This window comes from Mobula hypostoma, chromosome 23, assembly GCF_963921235.1.
Source record: "Mobula hypostoma chromosome 23, sMobHyp1.1, whole genome shotgun sequence".
Lineage (NCBI taxonomy): Eukaryota > Metazoa > Chordata > Chondrichthyes > Myliobatiformes > Myliobatidae > Mobula > Mobula hypostoma.
The window spans coordinates 44,069,582-44,092,386 of record NC_086119.1 but is presented as its reverse complement, the minus strand read 5'-3'; the positions used below and the strand labels follow the sequence as shown (position 1 = coordinate 44,092,386).

Sequence of the window (22,805 nt, the reverse complement as noted above, 5' to 3'; positions counted from 1 at the left end):
CGGATTACTTTTCGATCCTTTTTTAAACAACGGAACAACATGAGCCACTCTCCAATCCTCCGGCACTTCACCCGTAGACAGCGACATTTTAAATATTTCTGCTAGGGCCCCCGCAATTTCAACACTAGTCTCCTTCAAGGTCCGAGGGAACGCTCTGTCAGGTCCCGGGGATTTATCCACTTTAATTTTCCTCAAGACAGCAAGCACCTTTTCAATCTGTACAGTTTCCATGGTCTCACTACTTGATTCCCTCAATTCCATAGATTTCATGCCAGCTTCCTTATTAAATACAGACGCAAAAAACCTATTTAAGATCTCCCCCATTTCCTTTGGTTCCGCACAAAGCTGACCACTCTGATCTTCAAGAGGACCAATTTTATCCCTTACAATCCTTTTGCTCTTAATATACTTGTAAAAATTCTTTGGATTATCCTTCACTTTGACTGCCAAGGCAACCTCATGTCTTCTTTTAGCCCTCCTGATTTCTTTCTTAAGTATTTTCTTGCACTTCTTATACTCCTCAAGCACCTGATTTACCCCCTGTTTCCTATACATTTCATACAACTCCCTCTTCTTCTTTATCAGAGTTGCAATATCCCTTGAGAACCAAGGTTCCTTATTCCTATTCAATTTGCCTTTAATCCTGACAGGAACATACAAACTCTGCACTCTCAAAATTTCCCCTTTGAAGGCTTCCCACCTACCAATCACATCTTTGCCAGAGAACAACCTGTCCCAATCCACGCTTTTTAGATCCTTTCTCATTTCTTCAAATTTGGCCTTCTTCCAGTTCAGAAGTCAAGGGAACAGACAGCGGACTCCGTGGCTGCGAAAGACAAGCCAGGATGGTGTGTGTCCTCGCAGGTGCTAGGGTGCAGGATGTCTCAGAAGATTCTCAAGAGGGAGCGTGACCAGGTAGAGGTCGTGGTGACATGGGTAGAAAGAGGAAAGAGGTCCTGTGCAGTGAGTCTACAGAGTTAGGGAAAAGGCTGAAGAACAGGACCTCCAAAGTAATAATCTCTGGATCACCAGGCAACACACACAAAATGCTGGTGGAAAGCAGCAGGCCAGGCAGCATCTCTAGGAAGAGGTACAGTCAACGTTTCGGGCCAAAACCCTTCATCAGGACTAACTGAAAGAAGAGCTAGTAAGAAATTTAAAAGTGGGAGGGGGAGGGGGAGATCCAAAATGATAGGAGAAGACAGGAAGGTGAGGGATGGAGCCAAGAGCCGGACAGGTGATAGGCAAAAGGTATACAAGGGAGAGGATCATGGACCGGGAAGCCTAGGGAGAAAGAAAGGGGGAGGGGAGCACCGGAGGAAGATGGAGAGCAGGCAAGGAGTTATTGTGAGAGGGACAGAGAGAGAAAAAAAGGAAAAAATAATAAATAAACAAATAAATAATTAAGGATCCCCTTCTTACACCACCCCTTATTTATTTATTTATTTATCTATCTATCTATCTTTTTTTTCTCCCTCTGTCCCTCTCACTACGCCCCTCGCCCATCTTCTGGGCTCCACCCCCCCCCTTTCTTTCTCCCTAGGCCTCCTGTTCCATGATCCTCTCCCTTCTCCAGCCTCGTATCCCTTTTGCCAATCAACTTTCCAGCTCTTGGCTCCATCCCTCCCCCTCCTGTCTCTCCTATCATTTCGGATCTACACCTCCCCCTCCCACTTTCAAATCTCTTACTATCTCTTCTTTCAGTTAGTCCTGATGAACGGTCTCAGCCGAAAACGTCGACTGTACCTCTTCCTATAGATGCTGCCTGTCCTGCTGCGTTCCACCAGCATTTTGTGTGTGTTGCTTGAATTTCCAGCATCTGCAGGTTTCCTCGTGTCTGCATCTCTGGATTACTCCCAGTGCCAAGCGCTAGTCTGGGCTGGAATAAGATGATAGTACAGATGAATGAGTGGCTGAGGAAGTGGTTTGGGGGCAGCATTTCAGATTTCTGGATCTTTGCAATTTCTTCTGAGGAAAGTATGACCTATATGATAAGGACGGGTGTCAGAGGCACACCGAAGCTAGGAGTATGAGTATAAGAAGAGCAGACTTGGGAAAAGTCGGTCTTTTTTCGGCGGCTCAGGCAAGACAGGTGTCAGTCGATGTCAGAGCCTGATGGAAGTTGGGAGAGAGAGGGTAAAAGGAGCAAATTCAGGCAAGGCCGGTCTTTTTGGGCTGCACAGGCGCAGAAAATGTCAGTGTCAGAGGCCTAACGTCAGCTGCAAATAAAAGGAGGGTTGGCTCAAAGGGAGCGGCCACTGTTTGAGTGTGCCAGTGATAGAGCGGGAAGACTTTGGCTTAACGCGTGAACAGGTGGAGACACAGTTAAGAAGAGGCAAGCCTTTTTCTTTATTGGTATAGAGAAGTCAGGATGGAATGCCCCTCCTGTCAGATGTGGGAATTCAGGATACCTCACAGTTTCCCTGACGACTACAACTGTGGGAAGTGCACCCAACTTCAGCGCCTGACTGACCGGGTCAAGGAGTTGGAGCTGGAGTTGGATGTACTCAGGGTCGTTCAGGAGGCTGTAGATATTACAGACGAGACTCTTGAAGATGTGGTCACACCCAGAGTACAGGCTACAGACAGTGAATGGGTGACCACCAGGAGAGGGAAGGGGAAGAAGTAGTCAGTGTAGGGTTCTCCTGTGGCCATTCCCCTCAGCAACAAGTACACCCTTTTGGATACTGCTGGGGGTTTGACCCATCAGATCACGGCAGCAGCTGCCAGGCTGGTGGCACTGTGGCCAGCTCCGAGAAGCAACAAGGAAGGATGAAGTCAGGCAGTGCGGTAGATAGAGGGGACTTGATAGTTAAGGGGATTCTGTGCCACAAAGGAGACACCAGGATGGTGTGTTGCCTCTGGGGTGCTAGGACCCAGAATATTCTCAAGGGGGAAGGAGAACAGCCAGAGGTAGAGGTGCATATTGGCACCAATGACATGGGCAGAAAAGGGGAAGAGGTCCGATACAGTGAGTATATAGAGTTAGGGAAGAGGCTGAAGAGAAGGACCTCTGAGGTTGTAATCTCCAGATTACTCCCGGTGCCACAGGCTAGTGCAGGTAGGAATGGGGTGATGGCACAGATGAATGAGTGGCTGAGGAGATGGCACAGGGGACAGGGTTTCAAGTTCTTGGATCATTGGAACCTTTTCTGGGGAAGGGTGACCTGTACAAGAGGGACTGGTTGCACATGAATTGGTGTTGGAACCAATATTCTGGCCTAGAGGTTTGCTGATGCTGCTCGAGAGAGTTTGAACCAGTTTTACAAGGGGTGGGAATTGGAGCTCCTGATCAGTAAGGGAAAGATCAGACCAGAAGGTAGATGTCAGGGAAAGTACTGAAAGGCAAAATCAAAATAACAGATATGATGGGTCGGATAGTTTGAAATGTGTATATTTTATGGATATTATGGGTAAGGGTGATGAACTTAGAACATGGATCAGTACATGGAACTATGATGTTGTGGCCATTATTGAAACTTGGTTGAGAGAGGGGCAGGAATGGGTGATTAATGTATCGGGTTTTTGAGGTTTTAGAAAAGATGGAGGAGGAGGTAAATGAGGGGGTGCACCACTAATCAGCAACAATATCACAGCTACATTCAGGGGAAACGTAATGGAGGGGCCAGACACCGAGACTATTTGGGTAGTACTCGGGAATAGAAAGGGTGCATGCTCACTGATGGGATTGGACTATAGACCCCATGGAGACTGAGCAACAGATATGTAATCCGATTAATGAAATGTGTAAAAATAATAGGGTTGTTGTCATGGAGGATTTCAACTTCCTTAATATAAACTGGGACCTTCTTAGTGTAAAGGGTTTAGATTTGTTAAGTGTATGCAGGAAAGTTTCTTAAATCAATATGTGGTGGGTCCAATGAGAGGAGGCTGTACTGGACCTGGTGTTGGGTCATGAACCTGGCCAGGTGACTGACCTTTCAGTGGGTAAACAGTGAGGGAACAGTGACCACAACTCCTTAACTTTCAGGATAGCAATAAATAGGGATAGGTATGGTCCTTGTCGGAGAGTTTTTAATTGGAGTAGGGTGAATTACGAGGGCATTAGGCAGGAATAAGCGTTAATTGGGAAAACCTTTTCTCTGGCAAGTCCACATCAGACATGTGGAGGGTGTTTAAAGATCAAATGCACAGAGTACAGGAAAGGTATGCTCCCGTTAGAAGGAAGGATGGGGATGGATGGAAAGATAAGAGAACCTTGGATGTCCAGAGAGGTGATGAATTTAGTAAAAAAGAAAGAGGAAAATTATGTAAAACTTCAGGAAGTTAGGATCAAACGAAGCTCGTGAGGATTATAAAGAAGCCACAAGAGAATTAAAGAAGGGAAATAGGAAAGCCAGGAGTGGCCATGAAGAGCTCTTGGCAAGTAGGATCAAGGTGAATCCCAAGGCATTCTATACGTACATCAAGAGCACGAGGATAACTGGGGAGAGGGTGGGACCATTCAAGGATGAAGGGAGGAACATTTTCTTGGATATAGAGAATGTGAGTGAGGTACTTAATGAGTAATTTGCTTCAGTGTTTATCAAGGAAAAGGATACTGAGGACCAGAAGATCAGTGCCAAGTGTATAAATATGTTATGGCATTTAGATGTCAAGGAGGAGGAAGTGTTGGGCCTCCTAATGATAATTAAGGTGGAAAAGCTCCCAGGGTCTGATGGGATTTACCCCAGGTTATTGAAGGAGGCAAGAGACAATATTACTGGGCCCTCGACTGGTATATTGGTGTCCTCTTTAGCCACAGGCGAGGTCCTGGAGGACTGGCTAGTGGATAATGTTGTACCTCTATTTAAGAAGAAAACAAGGAAAAATCCTGGGAACTATAGACCAATGAGTCTCATGTCAGTTGTAGAGAAATTGCTGGAGAAAATTCTTAAGGATGGGATATATGAGCATTTGGAAATCAATGGCCTAATTAGGGGGAGTCCACATGGCTTTGTGTGGGGCAGGTTGTGCTTTACCAGCTTGATTGAGTTTTTTGACAAGGTGATGAGAGAGATTGATGAAGGTAGGGCAGTAGATGTTGTCTACATGGATTTTAGTAAGATGTTTGACAAATTCTGTCATGGGAGGCTACTCCAGAAGAGTAGAAATCATGGAATCCACGGCAAATTGGCTATTTGGATTCAGAACTGGATTGCTTAGTGACAACTGAGGGTAGTGGTTAAAGGGACTTATTTGAGCTGGAAGTCTGAAGTCTGTTATTAGTAGAGTTCTGTAGGGATGTGTGCTGGGATCTCTGCTGTTTGTAACATATATAAATGACCTGGATGAAAATATAGATGGGTGGGCTATTAAATTGCAGATGTGGATATGGGCAGAGAAATGGCAGATGGAGTTTAACCCAGATAAATGTGAGGTGTTGCAAATGGAAGGAGACAGTACACTATTAAGGGCAAAATCCTTAACGATGTTTCTGAGCAGAGAGATGTTGGGATCCAAGTTCATAGCTCCTTAAAAGTGGCTACATAGATCAATATGGTGGTTTAGAAGACTTGTGCAATGCTTGCTTTTATTAGTCAAGTTCAAAAGTCAAGAGGTTATGTAGCAACTTTATAAAGCTCTGGTTAGGCCACACCTGGAGTGCTGCACACAGTTCTGGTCACCCCGCTATAGGAAGGATGTTGAGGCTTTGGAGAGGGTGCAGAAGAGGTTTACCAGGATGTGAGGTTTAGAGGGCATGTGTTGGATAAACCTGTGTTGTTTTCTCTGGAGTGTTGGAGGCTGAGGGGAGATCTGATAGAGGTTTGCAACATTATGAGAGGCACAGACAGAGTGGACAGAGAGTATCAGTTTTCAGGGCTGAAATGTCTAATACCTGAGGTATTGAAGGTGGGGTGGGGGATAGGGTCAAGGGGGATGTGAGGGGTAAGTTTTTTACTCAGAGAGTGGTGGATGCTTGGAATGTGCTGCCTGGTATGGTGGTAGAGGCAACTACATCACAGGCTTTAAAGAGATGTTTGGATGGGCACATGAGTGTGAGGAAGATGGAGGGATATGGACATGGTGTAGGCAGGAGGGATTAGTGTTTGGGTGTTTTTGATTTGAGTTTTAGCTCGTTCAGCACAACAGTGTGAGCCAAATGGCCTGTTCCTGTATTGTACTCTTCTACCTATTCTATCTTACCTGAACCTAAAGGGAACCAATATCCATGCAAGCTATTTTCTAGAACTGTTCAGAAAGGTTTAAGCTAAGCCAGCAGGGGAATGGGAACCTGAGTAATAGGGTTGAGGACGAGGCGGTAGTTATATTGGTTGATGCACTGTGTAGTGAGACCGTGAGGAAGGAGAGGGAGATGATAGGGCAAAATTGCAGCCAATGGGATGAGGTGAAGTGTAACCTGGAGGCAAAATCAAAACGGGTGATGAATACAGGACTGATATATTTGAATGCACATAATATACCAAATACTAGATGATTTTGTAACGCAGTTAGGGATTGGCAGGTATGATGTTGTGGGTAAAACTGAGTCATGGCTGTAAGAAGATCATAGTTGGGATCTTAACATCCAAGGATTCAGATTGTATCGAAAGGACAGGCAGTTAGGCAGAGGGGGTGGGGTGGCTCTGTTGGTAAAAAAATGAAATAAAATCCTTAAAAAGAGACAACCTAGAATTAGAAGGTGTAGAATCTTTGTGAGTAGACTTAAGAAACTGCTAAGGTAAAAAGACCCTGATGGGAGTTATATTACAGGCCTCTGAACTGTAGCCAGGATGTGTGATATAAATTTCAATGGGAAATAGAAAAGGCATGTAATATGGATGATGTTACGATAGTTATGGGGGATTTTAATATGCAGGTGGATAGGGAAAATCCAGTTCGTGCCAGATCCCAAGAGAAGGAATTTGTAGAATGTCTAAGATTTGGCTTTCTAGAGCAGCCTGTCGTTGATTCCACAAGGGGAAAGGGAATTCTCGATTGGATGTTCTGTAATAAACCAGTTTGATTAGGGAGCTTAAGGTAAAGGAACCCTTAGGAGGCAGTGATTATATGATATAATTCACCCTGCAGTTTAAAGGAGAGAATATAATGTCAGGTGTATCAGTATTACAGTGGAGTAAAGAGAATTACAGAGGCATGAGAGAGGAGTTGGCTAAAATTGATTGGACACTAGCATGAATAACAGCAGAACAGCAACAGCTGGAATTTCTGAGGACAGCTTGGAAGACTCAGGATAGAATCTTCCCAAACATGAAGAAGTATTCTAAAGAGAGGATGAGGCAACCGTGGCTGACAAAGGAAGTCAAAGACAAAAGAGAGGGCCTATAAAATAGCAAAAATTAGTGGGAAGCTTTTAAAAAACAACAGAAGGCAACTAGAAGAGTCATAAGGTGATGAAAGATGAAATATGAAAGCAAGGTAGCCAATAATATTAAAGAGAATACAAAAAGTTTTATCAGATATATAAAGAGTAAAAGAAAGGGGAGAGTAGATATCAAATCGCTGGAAAATGATTTGGAAGAGGTAATGATGGGGTCAGGGAAATGGTAGATGAACTTTATAAGTATTTTGCAATAGATTTCACTGTGGAAGTCATCAGAAGTATGTCAGAAATTCGAGAGTGTGTGTGTGGGGGTGGGTAGATTGAACTGAATTGAATTGATTATTTCTTACATCCTTCACGTACATGAGGAGTAAAAATCTTTACATTACGTTTCCATCTAAATGTGCAATCATAGTAATTTATAATAAATAGAACAGTCAATGTAACACTCAAATCACGTGAGTTACTCAATCTGATTGTCTGGTGGAAGAAGCTGTCCCAGAGCCTGTTGGTCCTGGCTTTTATGCTGCAGTATCGCTTCCCGGATGGTAGCAGCTGGAATAGATTGTGTTGGGGTGACTGGGGTCCCCAGTGATCCTACACACCTATCCTTGTAAATGTCCCGAATCATGGGAAATTCACAACTACAGATGCGCTGGGCTGTCCGCACCACTCTCTACAGAGTCCTACCAATAAGGGAGGTACAGTTCCCATATGTGAGTGTAGTTGATATTACTAAGGAGTAGGTGCTTAGGAAGCAGAAAGGTCTGAAGGTAGATAAGTCAACTAGACCTGATATACTGCACCCAGGCTTCCGAGAGAGGTAGCTGAAGAGATTGTGGAGGCATTAGTAATGATCTTTGAAGAATCATTCTGCAATGGTTCTGGAGAACTGGAAAGTTGCAAGTACTACTTCACTCTTAAAAGACAGAGCGAGGCAGTAGAGAAGAAATTACACACAGTTAACCTGACTTCAGTGGTTAGGACGATGTTTGTAGCTTTTTATTAAGGATGAGGCTTCAGAGTACTTGGAAGCATATGATGAAGTAGGCTAAAGTCAACATGGTTTCCTTAAGGGGAAATCTTACCTGAAAGATCTGTTGGAATTCTTTGAAGAAATAGCAGTCAACATGGACAAAGGTGAGTCAGTGATGTTGTTTCTTGGTCTTTCAGAAGGCCTTTGATAAGGTGTCACATGTTATGAGGCTTCTTAGCACAGTAAGAGCCCACGGTATTACGGCAAAGATGTTAGTGTGGAACGAAGATTGGCTGTGGCAGGAGGTAAAGAGTTGGAAAAAAGGGGGCCTTTTCTGGTTGGTTGCCGGTGACAAGGAGTGTTCCCCAGGGGTCAGCGATGAGATCACTTCTTTTCAGATGGCAGATGGAATGTAGTGTAGGGAAATATATGGCGATGCATTTTGGTAGAAGGAATAAAGGCATGGACTATTTTCTAAACAGGGTGAAAATTCAAAAATCAGAGGTGCAAAGGAACTTGGGAGTCCTTGTGCAGGATTCCCTGAAGGTTAATTTGCAGGTGAGTCAGTGGTAAGAAAAGCAAATGCAATGTCAGCATTCATTTCAAGAGGAGCAAAGATGTGATGCTGAGGCTTTATAAAGCATTGGTCAGTTAGCACGGAGTACTGTGAGCAGTTTTGGCCCCTTACCTAAGAAAAGATGGGTTGGCATTGGAGAGGATGAGAGAAGATTCATGAAAACAGTGAGGAACATTTGATAGGTCTGGTCCAGTACTTGCTGGAGTTTAAAAGATTGTTGGGGATGGGTTGGATTCTCAGTGAATACTATTGAATATATTGAATATTGAAAGGCCTAGACAGAATGGATGTGAAGCAGATGTTTCCTGTAGTGGATGAGTCTAGGACCAGAGGGCAGAGCATCAGAATAAGGGAATGTCCATTTAGAATAGTGATGAGAAGGAATTTCTTTATCCAGAGGGTGGAGAATCTGTGGAATTCATTGCCACTGACTGCTGTGGAGGCCAAGTGATTGAACGTATTTAAAGCAGAGGTTGATCGGTTCTTGGTTAGTCAGAGCGCCAAAACTTACGGGGAGAGGCAGGAAGGTGGGTTTGAGAGGGACAATAAGTCAGCCATGATGGAATGACGGAGCAGATTTGATGGTCCAAGTAGCCTAATTCTGTTCCTATGTCTCCATGGTCTAAACAGGGCAAAACACACTTCTAACCTCATAATGGAAAGGAAGGTCATTTACAAAGCATTGGAAGATGATTTGACCCAAATCCTTGGACTGATGAAGCTCCCGCAGCACAACACTGGGATATCTTGCTCTTGAAATTGGGAAACCTCTGTTAAGAACTGGGTGCTCTCTTTCAAAGAGTGACTGACTATCCTCAATACTGTTGGTCTATACATGTCAATAGGACTCAGTTTCATGCACAGCAATCCCGATAACATATTTGTACAGCTCAGGCCTAAGAGTTTGCATTTTATTCCTCCTGTAACACCTTTCCTTTCATTCCTTTGCACAGGAATTTTGTGGAGGTTCAATCATCTCAACGCGTTGGATTCTCTCTGCTGCTCACTGTTTTAATGGCTCATTGGACATGATAGATGACATAAGTATATGGATTGGTGAGGATCAGACCATTCAATTCTACAAGGAACATTTTGATGTCAATTTGCCTTATTTGTAGCATTCTCACCTACAGGAGGTTAACTGTAAAACTCTAGTCCACAATTTGTGCCATTTTCTGGTCTGATAAAGAATTTCAGCACCAAAGGTTTACAGCATCTTGGGGACAATAAACTGAGTCTTAAACTTTGAAAGGACGAGAAAGATCGGTAGCATTTTAGAGTCATAGAGCTGCAAACAAACGAATACAGTAGGTGCTTCTGTCTGCCATGTCCACACCACCCATTGTCCCTAATCTCAATTGCTTAATATATAAGGAGTGTTTCTGGTGGCTCCACGCCTGTACCCAATGGAGTTCAGATGGATGAAGAGGGGATCTCATTGAAGCCTGCCCATACTGAAAGACCTGGATAGAGTGGACGTGCAGAGAGTGTGTCCATTACGGGGAGAGTCTAGGATCCAAGGGCATCACCTCGGAATAAAGGGCTGTCCCTTTAAAACTGAGATGAGAAATTTCTTCAGCCAGAAGTTGATGGATCCATGGAATTCCTTGTCACAGATGGCCGTGAAGGCCAAGTGATTGGATGTACTTAAGGCAAAGATTGACAGGTTCTTAATTGGTGAAGGATTCAGGATCACAGAGAGCAGGCAAAATAATGGGGTTTAAAATAATCAGCTGTGAATGACAAGCCAAATGATCTAATTCTACTCCTATATCTATTGTCTATAGATGATGTCTGTAGCCTCCTATGGCTTTGGCAATTAGATGTCAATACTTCTTAAATGTAGTGAGAGTCTCTGCCTCCACAACCTCTTCCCACAGTGCATTCCATCTTTCAAACACCCTCTGTGCGGCAAAGAAATGCCCCCTCAGGTTCCCTCTTTCACCTTAAACCTAGGATCTCTTCTCTCTCCGTCCTCCCCATGATAGAAAGGTTTTTACTATGTACCTAATTATTCACCTGACCATTTTGTTAACTCCATAACGTTACTGCTCAGCTTCCTCTGTTCCAGGGAAAACAAACCCGGCCTATTTGGTCTCACCTTATCACTGTAATGCTCTAATCCAGACAAAATCCTACTTGATAATCATCAATGACCAACCTTTCTCTCTAACGCAAAACAATCAAAAACAAATTACTTGGCTCATCACCTCATTTTGTCACTGATATGATCCTGCTGTGTACGCATCTGGCTTTAGCGTTTTCCTGTGCAATAACAGTCCTCGCACTCCAACATAATCCATCATCAGTTACATTCTTCACTGAGGATCTGACAGCCACACGTTCTCTCTTTCTGAGCGACCTGCACTGGATAGACAGGGACAAATTTCCCCATCCTGCTTCAAAACAAAACATACTTCACAGTCACAAACACCACAGGAAGTAGACATGGGGAGGAATTTAATCTCATGTCAACAAGAAGGTTCGAAAGTGGCCGCCTAAAGCAACAGCACTTCAGATTTCAGTTGCCAACCTGGTGGCATCCATTTATAATGAAAACCGCAGACACGGGAAATCTGCGATTAAAAACAAGAAGTGCTGGAAACGCTCAGCACATCAGGCAGCATCTGTGGAAAGAGAAACAGATTTAAAGTTTCAAGTTAAAGACTTTCATCAGAACTCCACAACAGTGAGTATATCAGGCTGTGTGCAGGAATGAGTGGGTAATTCCAGTACAGTTGTTATTCATTAAGAGTGGTATTAACCTAACTGTCCCCCAAGTTCAATCGATGATTGGTAAATCTGCCAACAGATATTATGTTCTTCATCTGCCTTATTAAGTAACTGTGAAAATATTTTTTCATGGATATTGTCATTAGGAAGGGATGGAGCAAACACCAGGAAACAGAGTGTTATAAGAATCAGAGCTAGGTTTGTGAATTTTGTGCTGTTTGGTTGGTGAGGTGGCTACTTGTGAATGGGACTTGGCAGCTCTCCTGCCCCATCACCAGCTTATGATGCTCTGGGACCGGAGGACAACACAGCCTCATAAGGCACAGGAGCAGAATGAAGCCATTTAGCCCGTCAAGACTGCTCCACATTCATGGCTGACTTATTTTTCTCTCAACTCCATTCTCCCCATGGCTTTCTCCCCATGGCTTTCTCCCCATAACCTTTGACACCCTTACTAAACAAGAGCGTATCATCCTCTGCTTTAAGTGTATCCAAAGGCCTGTGGTAAGTAATTCCACAGATTCACCACCCTCGAGCTAAAGAAATTCCTCTTCATCGCTGTTCTAAAGGGATGTCCTTCTATTCTGAGGCTGTGCCCTCTGGTCATAGACTCTCTTGCTATATCTTCTCCATGTCCACTCTATCTGGGCCTTTCAATATTTGGTAAGCTTCAATGAGATTTCCCTTATTCTTCTAAACACCATCAAGTACAGAACCAGGCCATCAAATGTTCCTTTTATTCCCGAAATTATTCTCGTAAAACACCATTAGACCCTCGCCAATGCCAGCGCATCCTTTCTTAGATAAGGGGCCCAAAACAGCTCACAAATATCCCAAATGTGGTCTGACAAAGGCATTAGCATTACATCCTTGCTCTTATAATCTAGTCCTCTCGAAATGAATGTTAATGTTGTATTTGCCTTCCTTGCCACCGACTCAACTTGCAAGTTAATCTTTAGGGAACTCTGCACTAGGACTCCAAGTCTCTTTGCACCTTCAATTTCTGAATTCACTCCTCATTTAGAAAATAGTCTACGCCTTTATTCCTTCTACCAAGTGCATGATCATGAACTTCTTTGCCCATTCTCCTAATCTGCCTAAGTCCTTCTGCAGGCTCCCTGCTTCCTCAACACTACTTGCCCATACACCTGTCTTTGTGTCACCCATAAACATGGCCACAAAGCCATCAAGTCTGTCATCCAGGTCATTAACATACAATTTGAAAAGTAGCAGAGCTTACACCAACCTCTGCAGAGCACCAATATTTATTGGCAGCCAATCAGAAAAGGCTTTTATTCTCACTCTTTGCTTTCTGCCAGTCAGCCAATCTTCAGTCGATGCTAGTATATTTCCTGTATTACCATGGGCTCTTGTTTAGCAGCCTTATATGCGGTACTTTCTCAAAGGCCCTCTGTAAATCCAAGTAAGCAGCATCCACTGACTTTCCTTTGTCTTCCTAAAAAATTTCAATAGATTTTTCAGGCAAGATTTCCCCTGAAGGAAAACATGCTGGCTTCAGTCTACTTTATCATGTATCTCCCACAAACCTCACCCTTAAAAATGGACTCTAACATTTTATGAACCACTGAAGTCAAACTAACTGGCCTATAATTTCCTGCCTTTTGTCTCCCTCCCTTCTTAAAGAATAGAATGACTTTTGCAATTTTCCAATCCTCCAACTATTCCTGAACCTATTGACTCTTGGGAGATCACTACTACTCTTCAGTTACCTCTTTCAGAACCCTGGAGTGTAGTCCATCCGGTCCAGTTGACTTATCTACCTCTAGAACTTGCAACTTCCCAAGCACCTTCTCCGTAGTAATAGCAACTGCACTCACTTCTTCCCCTTGACACTCTCAAATTTCTGGACTATAATTTCCTGTCTTTTGTCTCCCTCGCTTCTTAAAGAATGAAGTTATATTTGTGGTTTCGAAAAGCTCACACCACCAGCCCTCTGAGATTCCTTTAAATTTGTAGCAGTTACACCAAGAACAACACGAGGGATAAAGCTCTTGTAGGGGGGGGGGGCGGATGTGGTTAGGGGGAGGGAATCTGCGCCTGGCATTCAGTTTGCACAGGCAGAGACCAACTTTCCTACACATGCCTGGACACCAGTGATTGTCAAGACTGAGAGTTTTATGGGATGCTGAGAATATGGTTAAGGAAGTTCAGAATGTCAACGTGCAAACTTCTACTGATGTACTGTTGAAGATATCCTGACTGGGTTGCATCATGATTTGTTGCGGCAAATTGAATATGCAGAAAATAGTGGCCTTAGCCCAATACACTGCCTTGGAAAAGTATTCAGCGCCCACAACTATTTTCACATTTTACTGTCTCGTTTTCTAAATTTCAAATATATTGAAGTAGGATTTTGAGCTAATCTACAAAACATTGTGCATCATGTCAAATCAAACAAAAAAAATCCAAAACCTGTCAACAATTCACTAAAAAATCAAAAACAAAAATTGTAAGGCTGAAGAAGTATTCATTCCCTTTGTAATTAGTATGTTAACTTTCCTCCAGTGCAACATTACCTTACCAATTCACCCAATTTGTTGATGTAGAAAATTGGAGGATCACCTGAATAAATACCCCACTCTCTTTGTAAGATCTAACTGTATGGTAAATTTTCAACAGACCAAACCAAAATGAAGACAAAAGGGCATTAGATTTTCCTCATCTGAGGAAAGACATTCTTGCCATAGAGGGAGTACAAAGAAGGTTCACCAGATTGATTCCTGGGATGGCAGGACTTTCATATGAAGAAAGACTGGATCGACTGGGCTTATACTCGCTGGAATCTAGAAGATTGAGGCAAATCTTATTGAAGCGTATACAATTCCAAAGGGATTGGACAGGCTAGATGCAGGAAGATTGTTTCCGATGTTGGGGGAAGTCCAGAATGAGGGGTCACAGTTTAAGGATAAAGGGGAAGCCTTTTAGGAGCGAGATTAGGAAAAACTTCTTCACACAGAGAGTGGTGAATCTGTGGAATTCTCTACCACAGGAAACAGTTGAGGCCAGTTCATTGGCTATATTTAAGAGGGAGTTAGATATGGCCTTTGTGGCTAAAGGGATCGGGGATATGGAGAGAAGGCAGGTACAGGGTTCTGAGTTGGATGATCAGCCATGATCATACTGAATGGCGGTGCAGGCTCAAAGGGCCGAATGGCCTACTCCTGCCTCTATTTTCTATGTTTCTAAGAAAAGTCAGGGGAATGATAATAGAGAAGCAGAAACCTGGGGGAGGGTAAAGAACATCTCAAAGGCACTGAACATACCTCGGAGATCATTGCAGTCCATCATGACAAAGTGGAAAATATATGAAACCACAGCCACCCTGCCTAGGTCTGGCTGCCCGTCTAAGCTTAGCCGCTGGAGATGATTGACACTTGTAAGAGAGGCTACTGTGATGCTAACAGTCACTGAGTGAGCTGCAGAAGTGAATGGCTGCAACTGGAGATGAAGTTCCTGGCTCCACAATCTCTGCGGTCTTGAACAAAAAGGATATTTATGGAAGAGGGGCAAGGAAGAAGCCCTGGCTAAAAACAAAAGCATATCCTTGCTTGTAAAGACTTTGAAAAGTGTCTCTTAGGAAATACTATAAAGATGTGGAAGAATGTCTTATCGTCAGATGAGACTAAAGTGGAACTTATTGACCTCAACACTAAGTGGTACCTGTGATGTAAATCTAATACTGTGCACCAGGCAGGTAACACCATCACTACTATAAAGTATTGTGGAGGTAACATTCTGCTATGGGATGATTTTCAGCAGCAGGAACTAGAAATCTAGTCAGAATTGATGGGAAGATAAATGCGGCCAAATACAGAGAGGTCTGGATAAAACCCTACTATGCTCTGCCAGAAAGCCTAAGTAGGGCAGGAAGTTCATCTTTCAGCATGACAACAATCCAAAGCACACTGCCAGAGCAACCACAGGGTGGCTTCAAGTGGAGAAAATTGACACCCTTGAGTAGTATAGTCAGAGTCCTGACCTTAACCCAATCAAACATCTCTGGCAAGAGCTCAAAATTGCTGTCCACCACTGCTCCGCAACTAACCTGGCATCGCTTGAGCAATTTTGCAAGGAGGAATGGTCAAATCTTGCTCTATCACGTCATGCGAAACTAATGGAGACTTATCCAAATAGTCTACTGACTATAATAGCTGCGAGAGGTAGTTAAAGCGCAGAGCGAAAGGGGATGAATACTTTTGAACTGCTGATAGTTCAGTTTTCGAATTTTTAGTTTTTCATGCTTTACAATTTTCCCAGTTTTTTTAGATTCTACTGTTATAAAAGGAGCATGTGATTCACAAATAAAAATTCTCAGTTAAATTGATCAAAATCTCTGGTTGTAATACTCTTTTATGTAAACAAAGGGTTGGTGGCTGAATACTTTAACGAGGCACTGTGCATCACGAGCACATCCCTCCCCACTGCTAGTAGGACATACGTGAAGCGCTGCCTCAGGAAGGCAACGTCAGTCAGCAAAGATCCTCACCATCCAGGCCATGCCATCCCCTCGCAGCTACCATCAGGTAGGAGGCACAGGAGCCTGAAGTCCCATATGTCAGGTCTAAGAACAGCTACTTCTCTTCAACCATTTGGTTTCCGAACCACCTTGCACAGCCTCAATCACTACAAACCCCACAACCACTTCGACAACTTTGTACTACAATGGATGTTGTTTTTGTGTGTGTTTTTTTTTGTTCTTATTGTGTTCTTTCGTGAAAGAACTGTACCATATATAATTTATATTTCTCTTGTGAAGTTTGTGTACTTTGATGCTATGTGCCTGTGATACAGCTGCAAGCTTTTCAATACCCCTGTGTGCACACATGTACTTGTCCATACCTATGAGGATAAACTTGATCTTGACTTCCATATAACCATATAACAATTACAGCACGGAAACGGGCCATCTCGAAACAGACTTCAACTTGTGTTAGGCAAAATAATGGAGCTGTGATTTCCTGGGAGTTACCTGTGTATGTTTTCTCTCTGTAAGACATTTCAACACCTTTAATATAAATACAGAACTGTTCATCCTAGGAAGCTTTGAAAGAAGAGTTTCTGCTTCAAGTGGTGTACAAAAGATCAATATTGACTTTAGTCTGGTAGAAGGAAAATAATTGCTGAATTATTTTCCTGCCATCCAGGACCCTAAACAGTCCTTCCAGGTGAGGAGACACTTCACCTGTGAGTCTGTTGGGGCGACTTACTGAGTTTGGTGCAACCAGTGTGGCCTCCTGAATATTGGTGAGACCCGATATAGATTGGGAGACCGCTTCACCGAGCATCTACACTCTGTCCGCCAGATCAAGTGGAATCTCGCAGTGGCCACCCATTTTAATACCACTTCCCATTCCCTTTCCAAAATGTCCATCCATAGCCTCCTCCACTGTTGTGATGAGGCCACACATAGGTTCGAAGGACAGCACCTTATATTCCGTTTGGGCAGCCTCCAACCTGATGGCATGGACATCAATTTCTTAAACTTACGGTAATGACACCCCCTTCTCCATTTCCCATCCCTTTTTCCTTCTCTCACCTCACTCACCAATCAACTTCCCAGCTCTTTACTTCATCCCTCCCCCTCCAGGTTTCACCTATCTCCTCTCTCTCTCTTCCCTTCCTCACATTTTAAATCTACTCCTCGGCTTTTTTTCTCCTGTTCTGGCAAAGGGTTTTGGCTCGAAATGTCGACTGTACTTTTTTCATGCTGAGTTTATCCAACATTTTGCGTGTGTTGCTTTGGATTTCGAGCATCTGCAGATTTCCTCTTGTTTGTGACTACTGTGGGAGCCGAGAGAGGAGATTGCTGAGCTCCTGGCAATGATCTTTGCCAGAAGGGGACGGGAGAGGTTCCGGAAGATTGGAGGGTTGCAGATATTGTTCCCTTATTCTAAAAACGGAGTAGAGATAGCCCAGGAAATTATAGACCAGTGAGTCCTACTTCAGTGGTTGGTAAGTTGATGGAGAAAATCCTGAGAGGCAGGATTTATGAACATTTGGAGAGGCAGCGTGGCTTTGTCAAAGGCAGGTCGTGCCTGACGAGCCTGATTGAATTTTTTGAGGATGTGACTAAACACATTGATGAAGATACAGTAGTAGATGTAGTATTTATTGATTTCAGCAAGGCATTTGATAAGGTACCCCATGCCAGGCTTATTGAGAAAGTAAGGAGGCATGGGATCCAAGGGGACATTGCTTTGTGGATCGAGAACTGGCTTGCTCACAGAAAGCAAAGAGTGGTTGTAGATGGGTCATATTTGGCATGGAGGTCGGTGACTGGTGGTGTGCCTCAGTGATCTGTTCTGGGACCCCTTCTCTTTGTGATTTTTATAAATGACCTGGATGAGGAAGTGGAGGGATGGGTTAGTAAATTTGCTGATGACACAAAGGTTGGGGGTGTTGTGAATAGTGTGGAGGGCTGTCAGAGGTTACAGCAAGACATTGATAGGATGCAAAACTGGGCTGAGAGGTGGTAGATGGAGTTCAACCCAGATAAGTGTGAGATAGTTCATTTTGGTGGTCAAATATGATGGCAGAATATAGCATTAATGGTAAAACTCTTGGCAGTATGGAGGGTCAGAGGGATCTTGGGGTCCGAGTCCATAGGACACTCAAAGCTGCTGCGTAGGTTGACTCTGTGGTTAAGAAGGCATACGGTACATTGGCCTTCATCAACCGTGAGATTGAGTTCAAGAGCCAAGAGGTAATGTTACAGCTATATAGGACCCTTGTCAGACCCTACTTGGAGTACTGTGCTCAGTTCTGGTCACCTCACTACAGGAAGGATGTAGAAACTATAGAAAGAGTACAGAGGAGACTTACAAGGATGTTGTCTGGATTGGGGAGCATGCCTTATGAGAATAGGTTGAGTGAACTCGGCCTTTTTTCCTTGAAGCGACGGAGGATGAGAGGTGACCTGGTAGAGGTGTACAAGATGATGAGGGGCATTGATCGTGTGGAGAGTCAGAGGCTTTTTCCCAGGGCTGAAATGGCGAACATGAGAGGGCACAGTTTTAAGGTGCTTGGAAGCAGGTACTGAGGAGATGTCAGGGGTTAGTTTTTTCACACAGAGAGTGGTGAGTGTGCGGAATGGGCTGCCGGCAGTGGTGGTGGAGGCGGATACAATTGGGTCTTTTGAGAGACTCCTGGATCGGTGCATGGAGCTCAGTAAAATAGAAGTCTATGGGTAACCCGAGGTAATTGCTAAAGGAAGTACATGTTAGGCACAGTATTGTGTATTGTGCTGTAGGTTTTCTACGTTTTGATGTTTCTATGTGACTGAATCTTTCCTTTCAGGTTCCATCAAAAGGAAGACTGGCTTGCAAAAATTATCTGTGGAACAGATCATCTTGCACGAACAATTCAGTGTTCCAACAGAGATGAACAATGACATTGCCCTTTTGAAGACTAAGGAAACCATCGTATACAGTTCTCACGTGAGGTACAGTACCTACTGGGCCAGCTGGTTACCAATAATAACAAAAAGTTAAAAGGCAATGAGAAAAAATAAATGCCCTGAAGATAGATTGTTTATGAGCTATTTAACATGAAAGTTATATCTTTGAAGGAGGCCATTCACTCATCATGTATGTGATAGCATTTTGTAAGGCTAGAAAGTACAACATATGTGCCCTGCCCCATCATTTGTCATTTCTGGTGGAATAGGCACATCTTAGGAGCTTGTTCAGTTTCTCCTGAAAGATCAAACACAAACAGTTTTTGGATCTAGCTGGGTGAAATGACCACTAACTTTAGCCGCCAATATAAAGTCTACAAACACCAGCCAACCTGCTCTCTCTCACACCCTCTTACACTCTCTTACCCTCTCACACACTCTCACTCACCCTCTCACACTCTCTCCCTCTCTTTCTCTCTCCCTCTCTCCCTCTTTCTCTTTCCCACTCTCACACTCTCTCACACACTCTCTCACACTCCCTCTCACACTCTCACACACTCTCTCACTCACTCTCTCTCACTCACTCTCACGCTCTCTCACTCACTCTCTCACACTCTCTCCCTCTCTTTCTCTCTCTCCCTCTCTCCCTCTCTCCCTCTCTTTCTCTTTCCCACTCTCACACTCTCTCACACACTCTCTCACACTCCCTCTCACACTCTCACACACTCTCTCACACTCCCTCTCACACTCTCTCCCTCTCTTTCTCTCTCTCCCTCTCTCCCTCTCTTTCTCTTTCCCACTCTCACACTCTCTCACACACTCTCTCACACTCACTCTCACACTCTCTCACACACTCTCTCACACACTCACTCTCTCACTCACTCTCTCACACTCACTCTCACGCTCTCTCACTCACTCTCTCACACTCTCTCCCTCTCTCCCTCTCTTTCTCTTTCCCACTCTCACACTCTCTCACACTCTCTCACACTCCCTCTCACACTCACTCACTCTCTCACTCACTCTCTCACACTCCCTCTCACACTCTCACTCACTCTCTCACACTCTCTCCCTCTCTTTCTCTCTCTCCCTCTCTCCTTCTCTTTCTCTTTCCCACTCTCACACTCTCTCACACACTCTCTCACACTCCCTCTTACACTTTCACTCACTCTCTCACTTACTCTCTCACACTCACTCTCACGCTCTCTCACTCACTCTCTCACACTCTCTCCCTCTCTTTCTCTTTCCCACTCTCACACTCTCTCACACACTCTCTCACACTCCCTCTCACACTCTCACTCACTCTCTCACACTCACTCTCTCACACTCTCTCCCTCTCTTTCTCTCTCTCCCTTTCTCTCTCTCCCTCTCTCCCTCTCTTTCTCTTTCCCACTCTCACACTCTCTCACACTCCCTCTCACACTCTCACTCTCTCTCACACTCCTCTCACTCACTCACTCTCTCATACTCCCTCTCACACTCTCACTCACTCTCTCACACTCACTCCCGGTGTCTCCGTCTCTTTCTCTCTCACACTCTCACTCACTCTCACCCACTCTCCCTCTCTTACACACTTACTCTCTTACACTCCCTCTCTTTCTCTCTCTCTCTCATTTTCACTCACACACTCTCAGACTCTCACTCTCTCTCTCTGTCTCTCTCACTCACTCTGTCTCCCTCTTCCTTTCTCTCTCTCTTCCCCTTCTCTCTGTCACAATTTCACTTACTCTGCCACTCTCTCTCTCTCACTTCCACTTATGGGACACAACTTTAAACCCCCTGCCTCTCTTTATTGTGGCTAACCAATGAATCAGGCTTGGTTGCCTTGGACCTTTTGCTAGGAGCATTTGGATTAAGTATGTGAGGACCGCTCCAATGATTTTCTCTTTGGAGTACTGAATAGTTGGGCCATTGAATCTGAAAAGCTTTCAGTTCTGTGTTGATTTCAGCAGGGCGGGTCATGGTAATACTTTTTCATGGTCAGTGGGTGTGAAATAGATGTACCAACAGCTGCCCTTCCAGATCACTTCCACTTTGTATTAGATTTTATTGAGCAGTGTAAGCTTTGCTCAGTAGGAAGTAGAAATAATAGCTGGCTTGGGTGGGGTCTAGTGGGTGCCTCAGCCACCCAGTGAATGACTGAGTAGAGCTGGAACAGACTGCCCTGTCACACCACCTGAACTCCCCTTCTTCCCTGCCTCTCGTGGACAAATCCCTCAGGGTTTACAACCTCCTCCTGGGTTTATATCTTGCAGACCTGTTTGCTTGCCTTGCACTCAAAGGAGTGCCCAGCTACTCGTCTCACCTACGAGCAGATGGACCGAAGCTTGTCGCTATGAAGGTAATGCAGTTTCACAGGATTTCTCCTTTACTGCAGATGTCTGGTAGACTAACAACTGTTATCACTAATGGTCAAACTAGGAGTTTCATAATGTTCAGTGCATTTCATGCAGGTAAATATTGTCTCTAGTTAATGTCAAGTTCAACTATCGATCTCATCTCCATTAATAGACTTGGCTTTCCTCATCAGTAGTGGACAGTGTGCAAACGGGCCCTCTGGCCCATTTCATCCCTGCCAATCAAGGTGTCCATCCAAGTTTCTACCATTTGACTATCTTTGATGTACATGCCCCTAAACAATTCATCCCATTTACCTCAAATTCTAAACAAGAGCAAATCTGCAGATGCTGGAAATCTGAGCAACACACACTAAATGCTGGAAGAACTCAGCAGGCCAGGCAGCATCTATAGAAAGAAGTACAGTCTATGGTTCGGTCTTTTTTTCCCAGAGATGCTGCCTGGCCTGCTGAGTTCCTCCAGCGTTTTGTGTGTGTTGCATCCCATGTACCTATCCAAATGTCTTTCAAATGCTTCCTCTGGCAGCTCGTTTCATATACATGTCACCCTCTGCATTCCAAACATTCACAATCTTCTGGCCTGAGAGGAATTTAACCTCGGAAGCACAGGTATGGGTCAAGTAGATTGTCAAGATAAACAGGTGGTACATATGCTCAAAGGTGTTGAGGTTGAGAGCTTAAAGTTCCTAGGAGTGAACATCACCAATAGCCTGGCCTGGGCCAATCACGTCACAGCTAAGAAAGCTCACCTGTGCCTTTACTTCCCTAAGAGGCTTCCACTGGCCAGAAGATACAAAACCCTGGAAGTTCCTACCACCAGACTCAAGGACAACATCGACCTCAATGTTATATCAGAATTAGGTTTAATATCACTGGCATACATCATGAAATTTGTTAACTTAGTGGCAGTAGTAAAATGAAATCCATAATAAATATAGATTAAATAAATAAATTAGAGTATATATGTATATTAAATAGTTAAATCAAATAGTGCAAAAACAGAAATAATATATATTTTAAAAAGTGAGGTAGTGTCCAAAGGTTCAATTTCCATTCAGAAATCGGATGGCGGAGGGGGAGAAGCTGTTCCTGAATCGCTGAGTGTGTGCCTTCAGGCTTCTGTACCTCCCTCCTGATGAGTGCGCGTCCTGGGTGATGGGGGTCCTAAATAATGGACGTCGCCTTCTCGAGGCACCGCTCCTTGAAGATGTCTTGAAACTATGGCGGCTGCTGCCCATGATAGAGCTGACTAATTTGAACTTCCTGTAGCTTCTTTTTGGTCCTCTGCAGTAGCACTGCTCCTCCCCACCCCTCTCTCCCTAAACCAGACGGTGACGCAGCCTATCAGAATGCTCTCCATGGTACATCTACAGAAGTTTTCGAAAGTCTTAGTTGACAAACCAAATCCCCTCAAACTCCTAATGACACATAGCCACTGTCTCACCTTCTTAATAACTGCATTG

The 22,805-nt window shown here is 44.1% G+C and overlaps 1 protein-coding gene across 1 annotated transcript in view; it reads left to right on the top strand.

Moving 5' to 3' along the window:
• LOC134336812 (complement factor B-like) overlaps window positions 1-22,805 on the top strand; it is an 89,933-nt gene that overhangs the window by 52,987 nt on the left and 14,141 nt on the right. The window contains exons 12-14 of the mRNA XM_063031301.1: window positions 9,792-9,894; window positions 18,889-19,033; window positions 21,241-21,326. Of these exons, the coding sequence (XP_062887371.1) occupies window positions 9,792-9,894; window positions 18,889-19,033; window positions 21,241-21,326 (334 nt within the window). The remainder of the gene's footprint in view (window positions 1-9,791; window positions 9,895-18,888; window positions 19,034-21,240; window positions 21,327-22,805) is intronic.